Source organism: Pararge aegeria, chromosome 13 (genome assembly GCF_905163445.1).
Source record: "Pararge aegeria chromosome 13, ilParAegt1.1, whole genome shotgun sequence".
Classification (NCBI taxonomy): domain Eukaryota; kingdom Metazoa; phylum Arthropoda; class Insecta; order Lepidoptera; family Nymphalidae; genus Pararge; species Pararge aegeria.
Window position 1 is genome coordinate 5,502,321 of NC_053192.1, and position 16,103 is coordinate 5,518,423.

The 16,103-nt window shown below is 34.9% G+C and overlaps 1 protein-coding gene across 1 annotated transcript; it reads right to left on the reverse strand.

The window, feature by feature from the left end:
• Positions 1 to 705: 705 nt before the first annotated feature.
• LOC120628763 (ADP-ribosylation factor-binding protein GGA2) lies at positions 706 to 15,564 on the reverse strand. Its single transcript, XM_039897374.1, has 9 exons — positions 15,445 to 15,564; positions 15,070 to 15,368; positions 13,169 to 13,438; positions 12,088 to 12,298; positions 11,051 to 11,323; positions 9,983 to 10,109; positions 8,421 to 8,841; positions 6,736 to 6,897; positions 706 to 3,218 (listed from the first exon to the last, which is right to left on the reverse strand). The coding sequence occupies exons 1-9, from the start codon at positions 15,479 to 15,481 to the stop codon at positions 3,006 to 3,008; spliced, it is 2,013 nt and encodes a 670-aa protein (XP_039753308.1). The 5' UTR covers positions 15,482 to 15,564; the 3' UTR covers positions 706 to 3,005.
• Between the last annotated feature and the right edge of the window lie 539 nt (positions 15,565 to 16,103).

Here is a 16,103-nt window from a genome sequence, read left to right on the forward strand (position 1 = left end):
AAGTCATTATAATTATTTCAATTAAGTATCCATATATTGCACAGCAACGTAATAAAATTTAAAATAAAACAAATCCTTATATCTATTATAATAGTACTTGTACACAATAAATAATTTTTTTGTGAGTTTCACTACAAATACAAACATACATTTGAACTTTTCTGTATAATACTGCAATTTCATATAAACTGCATTTTCAAAATTCAGATCTAATAGATAAAGCCCCATTGAAAATTCCTTAATTTTTCATAAGTTATTCGAATATAAACATTTACACACGTAATTTGTGACGTGGAAAGTATAAAGTTTAAAGCGATGTCAACATCATCTGGGCCCGATAAATTATTAGTAAGTAATAATAGTGGGGCAATCTTCTATTATTGGCCGTGTTTTTGGCAAATATTGTGTTTAGGGTTGCCATCCTAAATATTTAAGTACATATTGCATGTTTGAACATTTTATTTTATATTTTTGGAACGGATCGCATTGATAAAAAAAAAGTGATAATTTCGTTTAAAACGCCATGCAATACGTCAACAGTTCTCGTTTATTAGAAAATAAAGTTAAATTTATGAAGTGTCCAACATGGAGCAAGCAAAATAAATAGTTATGTAGGAAAAACACATACAGGCAACCCTAATAATAATTGTGATGTACGTTTCATTAATCGAACATATGGCAAAAAAACAAAATCGTTTTTTTCAAAAAGTAAATACAGGAATGTTTAGACCTGTTTTCAGACTAGAATCTTACGAATAAATGCAATAGTTAACATTCACATAGGTTGGTGACTATTCGGGAAAACCAAAACTTAACAAAAATGTTCAATGATTAGATTTATTTACTTTTGGTTCACCCGTAGAAATTTCACCGACATATATACTTACTAGTATTATTATTAATTACATCGATATTAAAAAGCATATGCGCCAAAGATTTCAATCAAAGAAATTGCCCTGACATGTCGATCGGTATAATATATTTAGTTTTAGGTTTAAAACGATCCCATTATGAATAGGAAACCGTTGGACAGATCTTATTATTTTCGAGTATGTTAAAGATTAATAAATGATTAATCAATTAAATAGTTTATTTTTAAATAGTTCTGTCTGATAATAATCCCCGTTCCCATAGAAACTTAGATATAAACAGTACATATACGATCATCCAATTTAATCGACATTTGCGAACAGTTAGATAAGGAACTGGATTTCGATTTATGTGGATTCCTAAAAATATATAACAAAAGCACTAAAACTGATTTAGCTGTTACATAACGTAACTACCATTTTGACCGCACCGCACAAACTCGTTGTTTTTTCGAGCGGCTGAGAACTGAATTAATATTCTTTACGCATATGACAGCAGCAGGACCGCAAAGCGTAACTAAGCCTTATTTGCGACGATCTATATTCTCACGCTGAATGTTTTGTCTCACTTTTATTTACAGCAACGTGTACTTGCAGAGCGTGTAAGGCGTTTATAAGATCGCTTACATTTCTGAAACCTGACGCTTCTGGTCTTATCTAATACTTTTTCGTAATGTCAGCGGTTAAAAATCATTGTTATTTGATTTTGATAGCCAATGGTATATTTGGAAAATAAATGTTTTTTTATTAATATTATACAGGTATATTTGGTTTATTATTTAGAGATGACTATCATTATTTTACTTAATAATTATTACCCAATAGCTAGTTGGTTGGGTCTGGGCACATCTGCGATTAAAATGTTTGATTTACGCTATATATATTGGATCAGTATACTCGCTATCCGCAGTTTTTAAATTTAAAAAATCAGAATATTCGATGGTAATGATGCAATGACTTCCATGGTACTCTATTCACTAAACTAAATCGTCAGATCGTTTATTTGAATAACTTTTAAGCTAAAAATATTTTTGCACGTCCAGCTTTGAAATATCCAAACGGAAGAGCTTTCATTTCCTTTGGTTACGGTTTGTATGACGAGATCATATTTTAGGTAAAATTAAGTGAATACACCTAATTTTAACTTCTTTAAACCACAGACCAATTTACATAACATTAAAAAGAAAGTCTTAACGCATGCACGTGACACTTTCAAGTACAAATACCAATCGAAATGTACTTCTTTTTTTCCTAGGCTTTAGGACGCGGAAAACAAGTAACTGCTATACTTTTAGAACGGCCGCCAATAAGACAAAATAAGGCCGATAGGCAAAATAAGGCGAATTTTAATCTGTACGGAAGTCGGACCTATTTATAAATCATCGTATTTTTTACTAAGACCATCAGCCAATCAAACATTCTACGTTCTGGAGCTTTCTTAAATACAACGGTGTCATAATTATTATAAAAACTGAGTACTGAAAGTACTCGAGAATATTGTACTTAAAGTGTGCGACCTCCTTCCTCCAGGTGACACCATAATATGACCTATCACATGCAGTCCAATGGACCGCAAATAGTAACTAAGCCTTATTTGCGAAAATCTCTATTCTCACTGAATGGAATGTTTTATTTCACTTTTACTGAGAACTAAATGCAGAACAAGTAAGGCGTTTATTAATAATACTCCGATAGCGCTCTGGTCTTATCTAATTCTTATTCGTTCCATGGAACATTTGCTTCGTGAATGCGACGGATTGGCTAGGAAGCGGTTGGACCTCTTGGGAGTGGCCTATCCAAAACCAGAGGATTACTGTGCCTCCAACCTAAAAGCTTCAGTCAAACTCTTAGAGTGGATTTTTGAAGCTATTTAGGGTGAGGGGGATACAAGGACCTCGCAAGGGTCGAAGTGCATCCGCTGAAGCTGGGCCTCATTACAAGATAGATAGATAGATAATTCTTATTCGTAATGTAAGCGGTTAATACAGGTTTTAAGCGTGACCGAATTTATCAGAAAAAAAAAATTGCGCTTAGTATATAATATACCTGAGCCCGGCTACATACTAAAATATTACAACCTCTTTGTTATTTGCGACCGTTCTTATAAAATATAAATATTAAATAATTTCACTCTCTCTAAATGTTTTCAAGCGGCAAATTGGGCACCTGCCCGAGTTCAGTCATGAGGTCGTTCCCGCAGGTGTACGTGATTACGAACTTGAGGTGCGGTGGTGGTGCATCTTCGGGCGCTGCCACCAGCATCAGTTGTGTGATGGCGGGTGGCGGCAGGAACGGGTTGTACGGCGGGAACGTGGTGCCCGATGGGGTTAACATTCGGACTTTGTAATCCTGAAATAAAACAAAGTTTTAACTCAAAGGGGTAACTACTCTGGAGGGGGTACCTCGGAAAATCTCAGCATTCATGAACGATGTACGAAAAAGTTTTATTAATTGTTTGGAACAGTTAGTTGAATGAAGAATTTTTGAACTTTTTAATTTATTAACCCCTGACTAACACACTTCGAACGGCTTAAACGGAAATCTGAAACTTTCGGGGGACTCGTAAACTGACTCTTGACGGATGAAAAAAATATAAAAATTCGTTTTTTTTTTTAATTTGAATTCGAAAAATATGATAATACAAACACAAAATACCACACCTCGTGTCATTTTGAACCATAGACAAGTTATTGAAAATCGGTTGGTTGGTGGTGGAATCTAATCTGTTAGTAAAAACCCCGTACCTAATTTTAACTGCCCAACTAATTTAATGGGACTAAAAATGAAATGGGGCCCGCATTTTCATTTTTATTCCCTTGAACCTTAATAATATACGCTCAGTATTTGCAATCATAACAAATTGGTAAACAAAATTAATTGCATTGATTATATTGTAACAGAGGAAGTTTTACTTTCTATGCAGATTTTTTAAACATTTGAATATAGAATTTGCTCGCCAGATATTTGCCTACCCTAAAAAAATAAACAATATTGAGGCTCATTAGGACTTGAACCCAGACTCATAGTCAGTTTAAAAAAAAACACATTTGCGAGGGAAAATAAATTGCGAAACAATTTAATTGCATTAAAATCTGTTTCAAACATGAACAGCGACAACGATAAAACTGATGAAAATATTATTGAGGCTAGCAGTTCCGACTTTCATAACTACATACAAGACGAAGTGGCGAATAGTAAAGCTCGTGTGCTAAAAGCTATCGTACAATTGACGGCACTTAAAAGTAAGATGCAATTTCTTTTATAAAACATTTATTTATCCCAAACCCAAACAACATATGGCGTAGATTTTTTCTTACCTCGCGAGCAAAATGCAGGTATTTTCCTTTTTTTTTAATTTGAAGTTGATCAACGAGTATTATTAATAGGCGAGGGTGAATCGTAGTTGATAAATCGAATATTTATATATAATATATAACATAATTTTTATTATAAACAAGCTGCTGCTATTTCTTTTATTGATAGTTCACTGCTCCCTTCTTCTATTTTTTGGTTTTTATTTTTAATGTTTGAGGATAATTAATTATTTGTACTTAGTAATAAGTATTGTATATATATTATATTATATATTTATTTAAGTAATGAAATAATTTTTTACGGGTATATGTGTATTTTCTGTATTTGTTTTCTTCGCCATTGATCCCCTAGAAGAAATCGCTATGAAGCGATAAGGCCGCAAAATTGTATACGTCTTTGTTTTGTTATACTTTTAATTTTCATGTACTTTTCATTTTTATGTAATAAAAGTAAATTCATGAATTCATAAACTAAGAGTTTATGTTACCTGAGCCCGTAAACCAGCTCGGTGGATTGAAGCTCTAAATCAACAGAATTAAGAATATCCAGAACCCTCATTCAGCCATTATTGCATGCAGTGCATTCTTTCCAAAAACAGTGAAAACGCACCGGGCACAGAATCAATTCACAAACTGTTTCATGGTACACAATTTTATGGTACACGTTTAGACCATTAGAGGTAAATTAATTACTGCCAACTGCTAAATGGAGTGGTTTATGATGCTTGATGCTTAATTGTCTGTCTGTCTGTCTAAATTCCTGTCTTTGAGTGGAGGACTGTGCCCAGGATTGGGACATTAATATATAGATGATGAAAACGTGTGGCTACTAGTTTATAAAATGAATTTGCATTTTAGTGTCAGATTTGGATGTGGAAGCGAAAAACGCAATGCTATTTCATCACGAACTCTTTTTCGACATAGAAGAATTAAAGATGTGCGTCCAAGAAGACGCTCTAGCATTTTCTAGAATCGAAGAAAGTGCAGAAGATAAACAAATGAATGGTAACACTCGAGAGGCTTCCTCTGTTCAGGATATTAATCCTGAAAACAAAATTCACTCATATTCTGATAAAAATGGACACCCCGAATAATATTTAAATAACAACTCTTATAAATAAAATTATTGACTATACCTATTAGTTTCATTTTAATCATCATTAAGAAACCATTAACCCACTAAAAGACATGGCAATGCGTTATGTTTTCCTTTATCGTTAAAGCATATTTTATTGCTCAAAACGCACGCACGCACTCCTAGAAAAATGAACTTTCCTTTTCAAAACGCACTAAAAAGTAGCTTTTAGTGCGTTTTGGAAAGAAAAGTTCACTTTTCTGGGAGTGCAATCTGATTTAAGATCGTGTCGCGTGCTGACTCTGAGTAGTTTTTTGCCACAGCACAATGGCTTACTTTCTTTATTTACTAGAACTTAGTTCTATGAGCTATCATTTACAGTGCAAGCCATTGTGCTGTGGCATGCGCTCCCAATCGACAAAAGGCAATCTACATCACTTGATATATTTAAGAAAGCTGTCAAAACATCTCTATATCTTATATTAAAGACGACTTGTAATAGTATATTTACTGTAATTAATGTATTAATGATATGTTAAAGAATATATTATCATTATTTTTTTATTTTTTTATTATATTGTGTATTATTTTATTTGTATAATCTAGATCAAATATTAGTATGTAGTTATTAGTATGTTTTTTTTTTTAAATTATGCGCAACCTGCAGTCTACTATTCTTTTGTTTTCCTTATCCTAAGTTTGCCTGGCAGAAAACGCTACAAAGCTATAAGGCCGCCTTTGCTTCTGTCTGTGTTTTTTTTATTTTTCTACTGTATTTTTTATGTGCAAATAAAGAGTATAAATAAATAAAAAAAGTTGAGAGATGCGGGCCAGGGTTTAAACTCGGCGTCCTGAAAGTGAAGCCGAAGTCGTAATCACTAGGCTGTCACCGCTTATTATAAACCTTTTTAATTTATATTAATTATTAATAAATGGTTCCCGCTAGTTTAATTTATTGATGAATCCCACGAGAACCCTCTGTTTTCGCGGACTTTTAGTCAGCTTTTTCTTCCCCAGGCCGCAATCTTCAACCTTCTAACAAAATTTTATTGATATCTTTCGGTGGTTTAGGCTTGGAAAGGTAACCGATAAAAAAAGTTTTGAACTATTAAATGAAGCATTGATACTGTTTTTTTTTATCCTAATCACTAGACTGTCCCCGCTTATTATGAATCTTTTTAATTAATATGAATTATTAATAATAAATCGTTGTTTCTCATGAACGGGTTCCCACTAGTTTAATTTATTGTTGAATCCCACGAGAACCATCTGTTTTCTCGGACTTTTGGTCAGCTTTTTCTTCCCCAGGCCGCAATCTACCTTCTAACAAATTTTATTGATATCTTTCGGTGGTTTAGTCTTGGAAAAATAACGGATAGACAAAGTTTTAAACTATGATATAGGCTCATTGATTTATGGTTGTTTTTTTGATCCTACAACTAGGATTTGAAGGGATCATAATAAAATATAGTATTACCTGTGGAACCGACGCAAGAAACTTGTAGTCCTCGATCTTGCAGCTGTTTTTGCTTGTCGTGGAAACAACTATAACGGTCACGTCCGGACGGGGTTTGTCTTTACAAAAGTGGAGCACCACTGTCATGCCCTCATTCCCCTCGTACGCTGTCAATGGGGGGACCTTGAAAAATAAGTAAAATATAACATGGCTGAGACAAATGCATCTATTGTTTATTGTTAATTTAGCAAACCATACTTTTTAAACTGCCGAAAATCTTAATATTATAGCTTTCTTTCAAAAATAGTGGGTTCAAACAAAAAAGTACTTGACTGATTTTTTTATCGTCTCAAATGAACGATATCTAAAAATTTCAACACCACATTGTTTAGTCTTATGACGTCACAAGACTGTAAACAGAGAGTCAACCAATCAATAGTGTTAGTGATCACGTGACCTTATGATTTAAAGGCCTTATACTATATTTTCTAGTTTTGTAAAATGGAATTATATTGAAAAATAATAGTCTTTAAGGATGACACCAGCACACGTGTCAAAGTCAAAGTCAAAAATATCTTTATTCAAGTAGGCCCACAGGTGGCACTTTTGATGCGTACATAAGAAGAAGCCCACAACAAACTTAGCCGGGTGTTTTTTTTTTTTTTTTTTTTTGTTATCACCATCTCACAATGTCATTTTAAATTATTAGAAGAGCAACCTGGTTAGAGCAATAATTTACACCCAAGCTTTTTTATCGTTTACGTAGTCCTTTATACTATAATAGGACTTTTCTATAAGCTTACGTTTAATACAAACTTTGAACTTTTTAAGAGACATCTCCAAGATGACAATTGGTAGTTTATTGTAGAATTGTATGCAATTTCTTTTAAACGAATTATGAATTTTATGTAACCTAGTATATTGCACTGTAAGTTTATTCTTACTTCTAATGTTTAAATTATTGCAGTCACATTTTTTCTTAAATTTAGAAATGTTTTTATGAACGTACATTAAATTTTCAAATATGTACTGACTATACACTGTCATTATTTTAAAATCTTTAAATTTATCTCTCAATGACTCTCTCGGACCCATTTTATAGATAGAACGAACAGCCCTCTTCTGCAGCACGAAAATAGTGCTAATATCAGCAGCATTACCCCAAAGTAAATGACGTGATTTGCTGACATTTTGATTTGACAAAAACAACATTGTGATACTTTAGGTTTTCATTATTACAATTTTAGATTAAATCATTACTATTCTCTTAAGGATCTGTAATAAGAAAAAAAATATATAGCTGTTTGTGATAATTTAGCTTTCTATTTGTAAAAAATGTATTAAAATCGACCCGGAAGTTTTGGAGACTTATTATACTATTAGTAATAACAAAGAAACAAATAAAATTCTTTCTTCTTTATAATATTACTATAGAAGTATAGTATTTGACGGGCGATTGGCGTAGTGGTCAGCGACCCTGCTATTTGAGTCCAAGGCTGTGGGTTCGATTCTCACAACTGGAAAATGTTTGTGTGATGAGCATGAATGGTTTTCAGTGTCTGGGTGTTTTTGTGTATATATGTATATTATTCATAAAGAATTGTCATCAGTCATCTTAGTACCCATAACACAAACTACGCTATTGGGGCGAGATGGCGATGTGTGTACTGTCATATTGTATTTATTTATTTATAGATTTAGTATACCTTGCTGGGATGAACATTCTGGAACGTCACATTTATATCGTACAATGGTCTACAAGGGACTCTCGGTGAATATTCCTCCTCTTGATTCCTGCCGGCCTTATTATCTACAAGCGTCACAGTTTTGGCATTTTCTTCTAAAGGTAGTCCTATATCTAATATATTGTCCAAAGGACTGTCCGGTTTTAAGTTAAACTTATCATTTAAAGTATTAGTTGTGGTTTTGTCATCTGAGCTTATGTCCACCATGACGTCGTCGTTCGGGGTAATCGTCTTCGAGGAATGTGCTGGTGGAGATAGCTTTTCTTCGGGCTTCGCAGTGAAGAAATCCAGATCCAGCAACGCAGTGCTGCATGTGACTTGTGCGTCATGTTTTGGTGAGGACTTTTCTAATGCGTTCATCGGGATTTTCTTCGTGTGCTTACTGCGGAAGAAGTTCCTGGAGTTACTCTTTGTTAGACAAAATAATTACTTTACTATAGCGCCCGCGTTCTGAACTGAGTCGTCGGGCCTAAAATGTCAAAAACAATAAGAATGTGCGTCACCACTTATCGATTAAATAAGTTCGCTGAATCTCGCTGCGAACTGTAATCTAATGTAGAGTATTTATTTCATGAATAGTTTTCTAAGCGCACGCCAAATAATGAATTGTATAGGCAACATTTCGCCAATTTAGCTTACATTATTACAATTTTAGGTTAGATTAGGCAGTTTCCAATCAGTGGGCCAGGATCACTTGAGGTCGCAAAGCCTTGATCTAATTTGTTTAGATTCATTAACTTAAGCTTTGTTTTAGAATAGACTATGTTCAAGCTGAGTAAACGATTAATATATTATAGTTTGTTAAATGTATGTTGTAGATTATCGATATCTACTACCTGCTACGCAAGACGCTATAGCGATCCTTATGAGTGGGAATGAGATAGACTGTACAATGATTGCCTGACGACAGAGTTTATAAAGCGGGCACTATAAAACAAAACAGCTACTCGCACTTGGTCGGATTTTAAGAAAGTTTTTTTTTGTCAAAAAGTCTGACTTCAAATATGTCGACCCAACAGAACATGACAATTGACGGCCGATTGGCGCAGTGGGCAACCACCCTTGCTTTCTGAGTCCGAGGTCCGAGGTCCGATTAACACAACTGGAAAATGTTTTCTTATGAAAATTAAGCTTAATTTACTATACTCCAAGAAAAAAAGGAAAATCTGTAAGGTGTAATTTATAATTTCTTCAATCCTTATACTCCACACCAAACAGATCTTCGGCAATGTAGGGTACATTGCCGAAGATCTGTTTAAGCAAGTTTCGCTCCGAAACTGCAGGGTTGTCAAAAGTAAACAGTTAGAATGTTTGAATTAGTTTGTATTGAAAAATAAATAAGGTTTATTTTCTTTAATACAGGTTGCTTGTGCATATATATATTGGGCACTTATTACTTGCACCCTTCAACAGTATTTCATAATTCGGTTACAAGTAGACGTTGATAATAGAGACACGAACGTGTCTTTTTGTGTGTGTACGTGCTTCGCGTATCAATGCCTTATAATTATTATGTAACTTACTTATTAAAGTGATCGACGCGTCGCACGTTATCAGGAAGTGATTCTTTCAATAGTTTCTCGCCGAGTGAATCCAATTCATTCCAACCCTCGACTTTCTTTTCCTTTTCTCCCAGCGGTTCTGCGTCGTCTTGTAAAGGAATCATAACATTAGATTAAGAGATTAGCTTTAGCAATAAGACCGCCTTTGCACACAACTGTATAATTAATTTTTTCTTCTTATATCTTGTATTATTTCCATATATATTCAATGAAATTTTCTTTTACATATATAAGCACCAAACAAAATGCCATTCCAAAGAGGTCTCTTTAAATATTTTTTTTTATTCCACCACAAGTTTAGCCCTGGACTGCCAACTAACTGGTGGTAAGTGATGATGCAGTCTAAGATGGTTTCGGGCTAACCTGTTAGGGAGTAAAGCAGCCATATTGAACCCATAAAAAAAAACTCAAGTAGTGCAAACGTGTGTGTGTGTGCAAGTGGTGCATTCACTCGTTAACTGACACTCATGATATAATCTAAATCTAATAATTCAAATCTTTCAGAATTACTCAACGTTTTCAACCCATTACCGGCCCAATACAAGATACGGGTTTTTTTCCCAACACGCTGACCAACTGCGGACTGGTAGATTTCGCTTGGCGGCATGACCTTGCAATGTATCCACGCACGTTTCGCTCCGGTTTCGGAGCGTCCTCAGGAGATGTTGACTTTACAGTGAATAATTTTTAAGTCGTCGTTAAAAATATTTGATTCATGTCTAAGAAGCCTTCAAACGACTTTGAGAACGTTATGGAGAATTCTCGTCTAAAGAAACTTCTCAATAAAGTTCTGGACTTCTGGACCCTATGCCTTAGAGTTCTTTATAAAGTGCACGTTATGGGAATCTATCAAGCATGCAGGCAGGTTTCCTCACGATGCTGACCTTCGCCTTTAAAGCAAGTGATATTTTAATTTCGTAAATTAAAAACGCACATAACTCCGAAAACTCACAAATAAGTGTGCGGGAGAACGAACTCGACCCCCCCGAGAGCCGAAGCGCTAATCACTAGGCTCACATAACTACTCACCAGTTGACATTAAATTTACAGGCTTCAGTAGTTCAGCAATATTACTGGTACTGCTGTTGTTACAAAATATATCTCCCAAATCGTCCATGGCGCGACTTGCTCCATTCTTTGGCTTTTCTTCCTCGTTCGTATGTACGTTGGATCCAGCAAAATCTAACAAACTATTCGAACTCCGCGCGTTCGATTGCTTGGATTTGAACCTCTTTTCTAAAATATACATGTTGTATTTTTCGAACACGTCTTCTATTACGTCGTTTGCGTGTAATATGTCACCTGAAATTAAAACATCTCATATACAACGTGTAAATGAAAACCGAAATAATACTTCACAGGCTTTAAGAGGTACATTATGTACTGTCTCTGAGACTAAACTTATCTGTGAAACCGAAAACCTAATAGTTTTTGTGTAAACCACTGCCATAGTTTTTACTGAATTAAATCAATCATGTGACTCCTGTCACTTTATTAGGTACGCGTCGCGTAGGTACTATGCACGTGTTGGTCTTGAATAGGTTTGTCATACGTAAACAATGGAAAAATAAATATGAGGGACGGGTGGTGACAACTTTATTATCTGCACCTACACTGCACCCATTATTTGTGACATACTAGACTGATGGTATTTTTATAATTTATTCTATTGGTGTTATAATTTATGTTAACAAATCCAATACGAAATGAAATATTATAATTAATTCAACGAATTCCTCCAAACGACTCTGAAAGTGTAAAGAGAATTGGTTTTTTTTTTGTCTCCTAGATCTGAACATTAAGTTTGCTGTTCTATTTTGAACAGTTTGGCTGATTTTTTTTTTATCAAAAGTAACGGCTTCCTTTGCGCCCACTTGGACGAGGTGTGCCACGCTATTCGTGGTTTAGTGGGGCAAGATGGAGGAGGCCTTTACCCGCAGATGGGTACACAATTAACTTGAATGCATGTTTATTATTTGTATTTTTTATTTTATTTATTTTTTGTAATTCAATGTTTAATATGTTACTTGGGATTAAATAGCATATTTATTTATTTAACAGCTTACTCAAGTTCTCAGTCTGCGTGTCACTGGAAGCCAGCCGCTGCAAAATGGGACGCTGTCTAGCACAATTGGAGAGCAGCTCGTGAATCAGTTGCTCTTCATCCGCCGAGGCATCTTGAGCATGTTCCAGCATGTCTCGCAGTAAGCCCGCGCTGTCTAATGCAGCGCTTACCTCTTGGGCCCGTCGGCTGTTTGCTTCAGTGCGCCTTTCCTCCTATATCAAATCAAATAAAAATGTATTTCGTTTTAGGAAAAGTCCTATTGTAGTTTAAAAGAGTATTTTATCGATAAAAAAGCTTGGGTGTAAATTATTGTTCTAACCAGGTTGCTCTTTTAAAAATTTTAAATGAAAATGTGAGATGGTGATAACAAAGAACGACACCCGACTAAGTTTGTTTTGCAATCCCAGCAAGCACTTCTAACTTTTTTAAGTTATGTATGTTGGATAGAGAAGCAGGCGTTACTTTGCGGAAATCCATAATATATTATGAAAATTAAGCTTAATTTTCTTTACTTCGCGAACAGCAGGAGCAGGAATGAATAATTGTTGCACTTAACAATTATTCATTGTAAGGTCAACATCCCGTTTCGGAGCGCAACTTGCGTAGAGGGTACATTGCCGAGGATCTGTTTGGTGTGGAGTATACGGATTGAAGAAAATATAAATTACACCATACAGATTCTCCTACAGTTCGCGGAGAATAGCAAATTAAGCTTAATTTTCATAAGGTTTGTATGTTTTAACTAAAAATATAACTAGCTTTAATGGTGAAGGAAAACATCGTGAGGATCGTACATGCCTGAGAGTTCTCTATAATGTTCTCAAAGGTGTGTGGAGTTCACCAATCTGCACTGGGCCAGTGTTGTGAAACTTAACCCTTCTCATTAATGAAGGAGACCCGTGCTCTGTACTGGGCCGGTAATGGGTTGATATGATGAATGTTTGTTACAGGTGTAGTAAAACTTAAATACTATGATTTAGTTCCAATATTTATTTCTGGAAATTTTTGAATTTCCCTGATTATAAAATGCCTGTACAAATAGTTAAAATAGTTGTTTTTAAAAAAAAAGCAGAGAAACTTACTTCTCGCACCATTGTTTTAATCAATCTATTTGCATGTTGGAGATCCTCTGGTTTTTTGCTCTGAAGTAATTTTTGTAACAATTTAGATCGTTCTTCATCTTCATATATAGCCACTTTAGCTTTGGGTGGAGCACTCAGCCCGTTATCCTCAGGAGGTAATGGTGGTGGTGTTTCTTTGATAACACCTTGATTTTTAAGCATATCGTAGGCAACTTTGAACTTGGTTTCCTTTGGGTACTCTATAGACCAGGCATGTAACAGTTGTAGAACCTAAATAATGAAAAGTAAATATTAATAAAACATCATTATAGTACACTCTATAAGTTACTCTTGTATTTCTGTTTTCTGCACTTTTGTGAGGTGTGTTAGTTTTTCAAGAATGCATTTTTGAAAAATATATTGCATAGGCCAAGTAAGTATATTCAGTTGAACATGCTACCAGAGATTTAGCTTTTAATACTACTAATTTGGGTAATGTGATCCCAATACCAGCATAAATTTAGATAAATTTGCATTGCCCTTCATTATGCCCATATTCAGGAGAACAGTTGGAGCCTGGTCATTGAAAATAACATGTGTTTTTAACTGCTAGCCTCATAGGAATATTATCTATAATAATGAACATGATGAAAATAAATAGTAAATTATATATTACTATTGAACAGTGTTCAACAACTCTCACACTCGTATTCACAAACATTACTTTCTTAGGTATAGGAGCAATGCTTATGATAAGTAGAGTTTTCAGTGCATTCAGTATGGTCAGCCAATCTTTTCATTTAAAAGAAACTTTGATGCATAGCAATGGACGAGCCACTGTGGTTGGTTATAGTTGTGATGTGACTTAACTCGGGCCAACTAACAGGTGTCAGTTCTTGAAAATAGTTCAAGAACTGACGCCGGGTCGTACCTATAGGAAAGTATCAATCTCAAAATCGATGAGGCCAAACCGAAGATCTAGTTGTTGATTAACTGTCCAGGCTACTTGATTATGTCTGTGCAAGTATTCGCCGTTAGCAAGATTAGAAAACCTGGAAACTATATGCCTGAGGAACTCCACAGGACTATGACACGATCGACATATGTCTAATAATGTGTTTCCGGTAGTTTCTCATCTTGATGACTTTGTCCATAATTGCACAGACAAAACCCTCTGTTTCCCCAAATAGGTCACCAAACTGTAACCGGGATACAGATGCGATTTGATCTACATCTGGCCCCGACAGGGCCTTGTAGAATCTGACAATTATTATTATTATACTATTGTGATTCTTGCTTACTGCTTTGATGAGTGTCAATTTATATTTGTTTAACAACCATTTGTATTCATTAGTTAACAAGTATTATGGTTAATGAAAGAGGCTTATCAATGAGGAAAACAGTTATTTCTGTTCTATTTAAAACCACACCTATGAACATGAATACAAACAGCAATTAATTATCAATAAATAAAATTTTATATAGAAACTAATATAATGTGTAGTATAGAAATAGATGATTAACTGTTTATAATATCAACCTTATCAATTATTATAACTCTTTATTTGTACACCACATTAAGAACTATACAAGAAAAAAAGAAACATAAAAATAGAAGTAAAATACAAAAGGTGGCCTTATTGCTTAGTAGCGATCTCTGCCAGGCAACCTTAGAATATAATACAACCAGGAAAAAAAGGAGGAGAAGTAACTGCAGGTGGTACAAAATATAAAATAAATACATACGAATACTACTAATACATAAACTAATATACACAAATACATCTAGTATATAATAAATATTAATTAATCAATGCATAAACTAAATAGATTATACACTTTTAGACCAACTTAGTACCAGTTGCACCTACAAAAGTATAACAATATTTAATGTTCTAATATGTAAACAGATTAATAGTTACCCTTTTGCGAACATCTGGAGAGGTCCTATCGGCAAAGTATTTAGGCGATACTAGCTTAATCATCTCGTTAAGAAATCGAAATTTGCCAACTTCAGCATGGAAATTAGCATCACAGCGGCGCATACATCGGTCTAACATGACTAGAGCTAGAAGTGCCTCTGTCGCATTCAAAGAATGTATGCGAGCCGCTAGTGCCTGCGCTGCAAGCTGGGGACCATCTGGAGAGTCACGCATGACGGCGCAGAACGCTTCCATAGCTGCCGCATCAGGATATGGCAGCGATTCATGTGTTGCTTTTACTGGAGAAAAACAATATGTTACTCTGAAAACTATTGTATGATATTATAATACATCAAAATTACCCGCTATACTCACAGACTAGAGCCTCCAAACTCGTAAGTATGACGTTCATTTTCGAAACTATCAATTAAATAGTTTATTTTTATTTTAACTATATTTTATTTTGCTCAATATCCAATACAAGTACATTTCCAACATTCCGAAAATGTCACTCAACTTTGACATTTGGAATTGATTAGTTTGACTTTGACACAAATGTCACAAATGTCGTCCTCAAATAAGGTGCATCCTCATAGCACGGCTAGCATGGAAAGAAGACAATTATATCCCCGGGAAAAGGATACAAATTTATCTTCTCCCACAGCTTTATCAACACTCAGAGCACTGCGCACAAGTGAAAATAATATATGTGTAATAATAAACGGGTGTTAACTTCTCCTATGCCGTGTTCCCGTGCTTTAGCAGGTGTACACCTTCATTATATTCCTTGTCAGGGGGTTTTGCTTTCTGCCCGTGCGAGCCCCTGCAGATATTAGAATCCGCATCTGTAAACAAGCTAGATAAACATAAATATTGGGTTGTCAGGGCCAGTACGGGCGGGAGATAAAAATTATATCCCCTGACTATAACCTCTGACAAGGGATATAATTAACGTGCAGGTGGGCACGGGGCTAAATCAATGGAACATGCAATAGCAGACGTTTACCTCAGTTTAATAAACGGAGGCAAACTAA

Coding starts and splice junctions, on each gene's coding strand:
- LOC120628763 (XM_039897374.1), bottom strand. CDS start 15,481: ATGAACGTCATACTTACGAGTTTGGAGGCTCTAGTCT. Junction 10,110..11,050: donor TGTAAATTTAATGTCAACTG/GTGAGTAGTTAT, acceptor TTCCTTTACAAG/ACGACGCAGAACCGCTGGGA. Junction 8,842..9,982: donor CGCGTCGATCACTTTAATAA/GTAAGTTACATA, acceptor CTTCTTCCGCAG/TAAGCACACGAAGAAAATCC.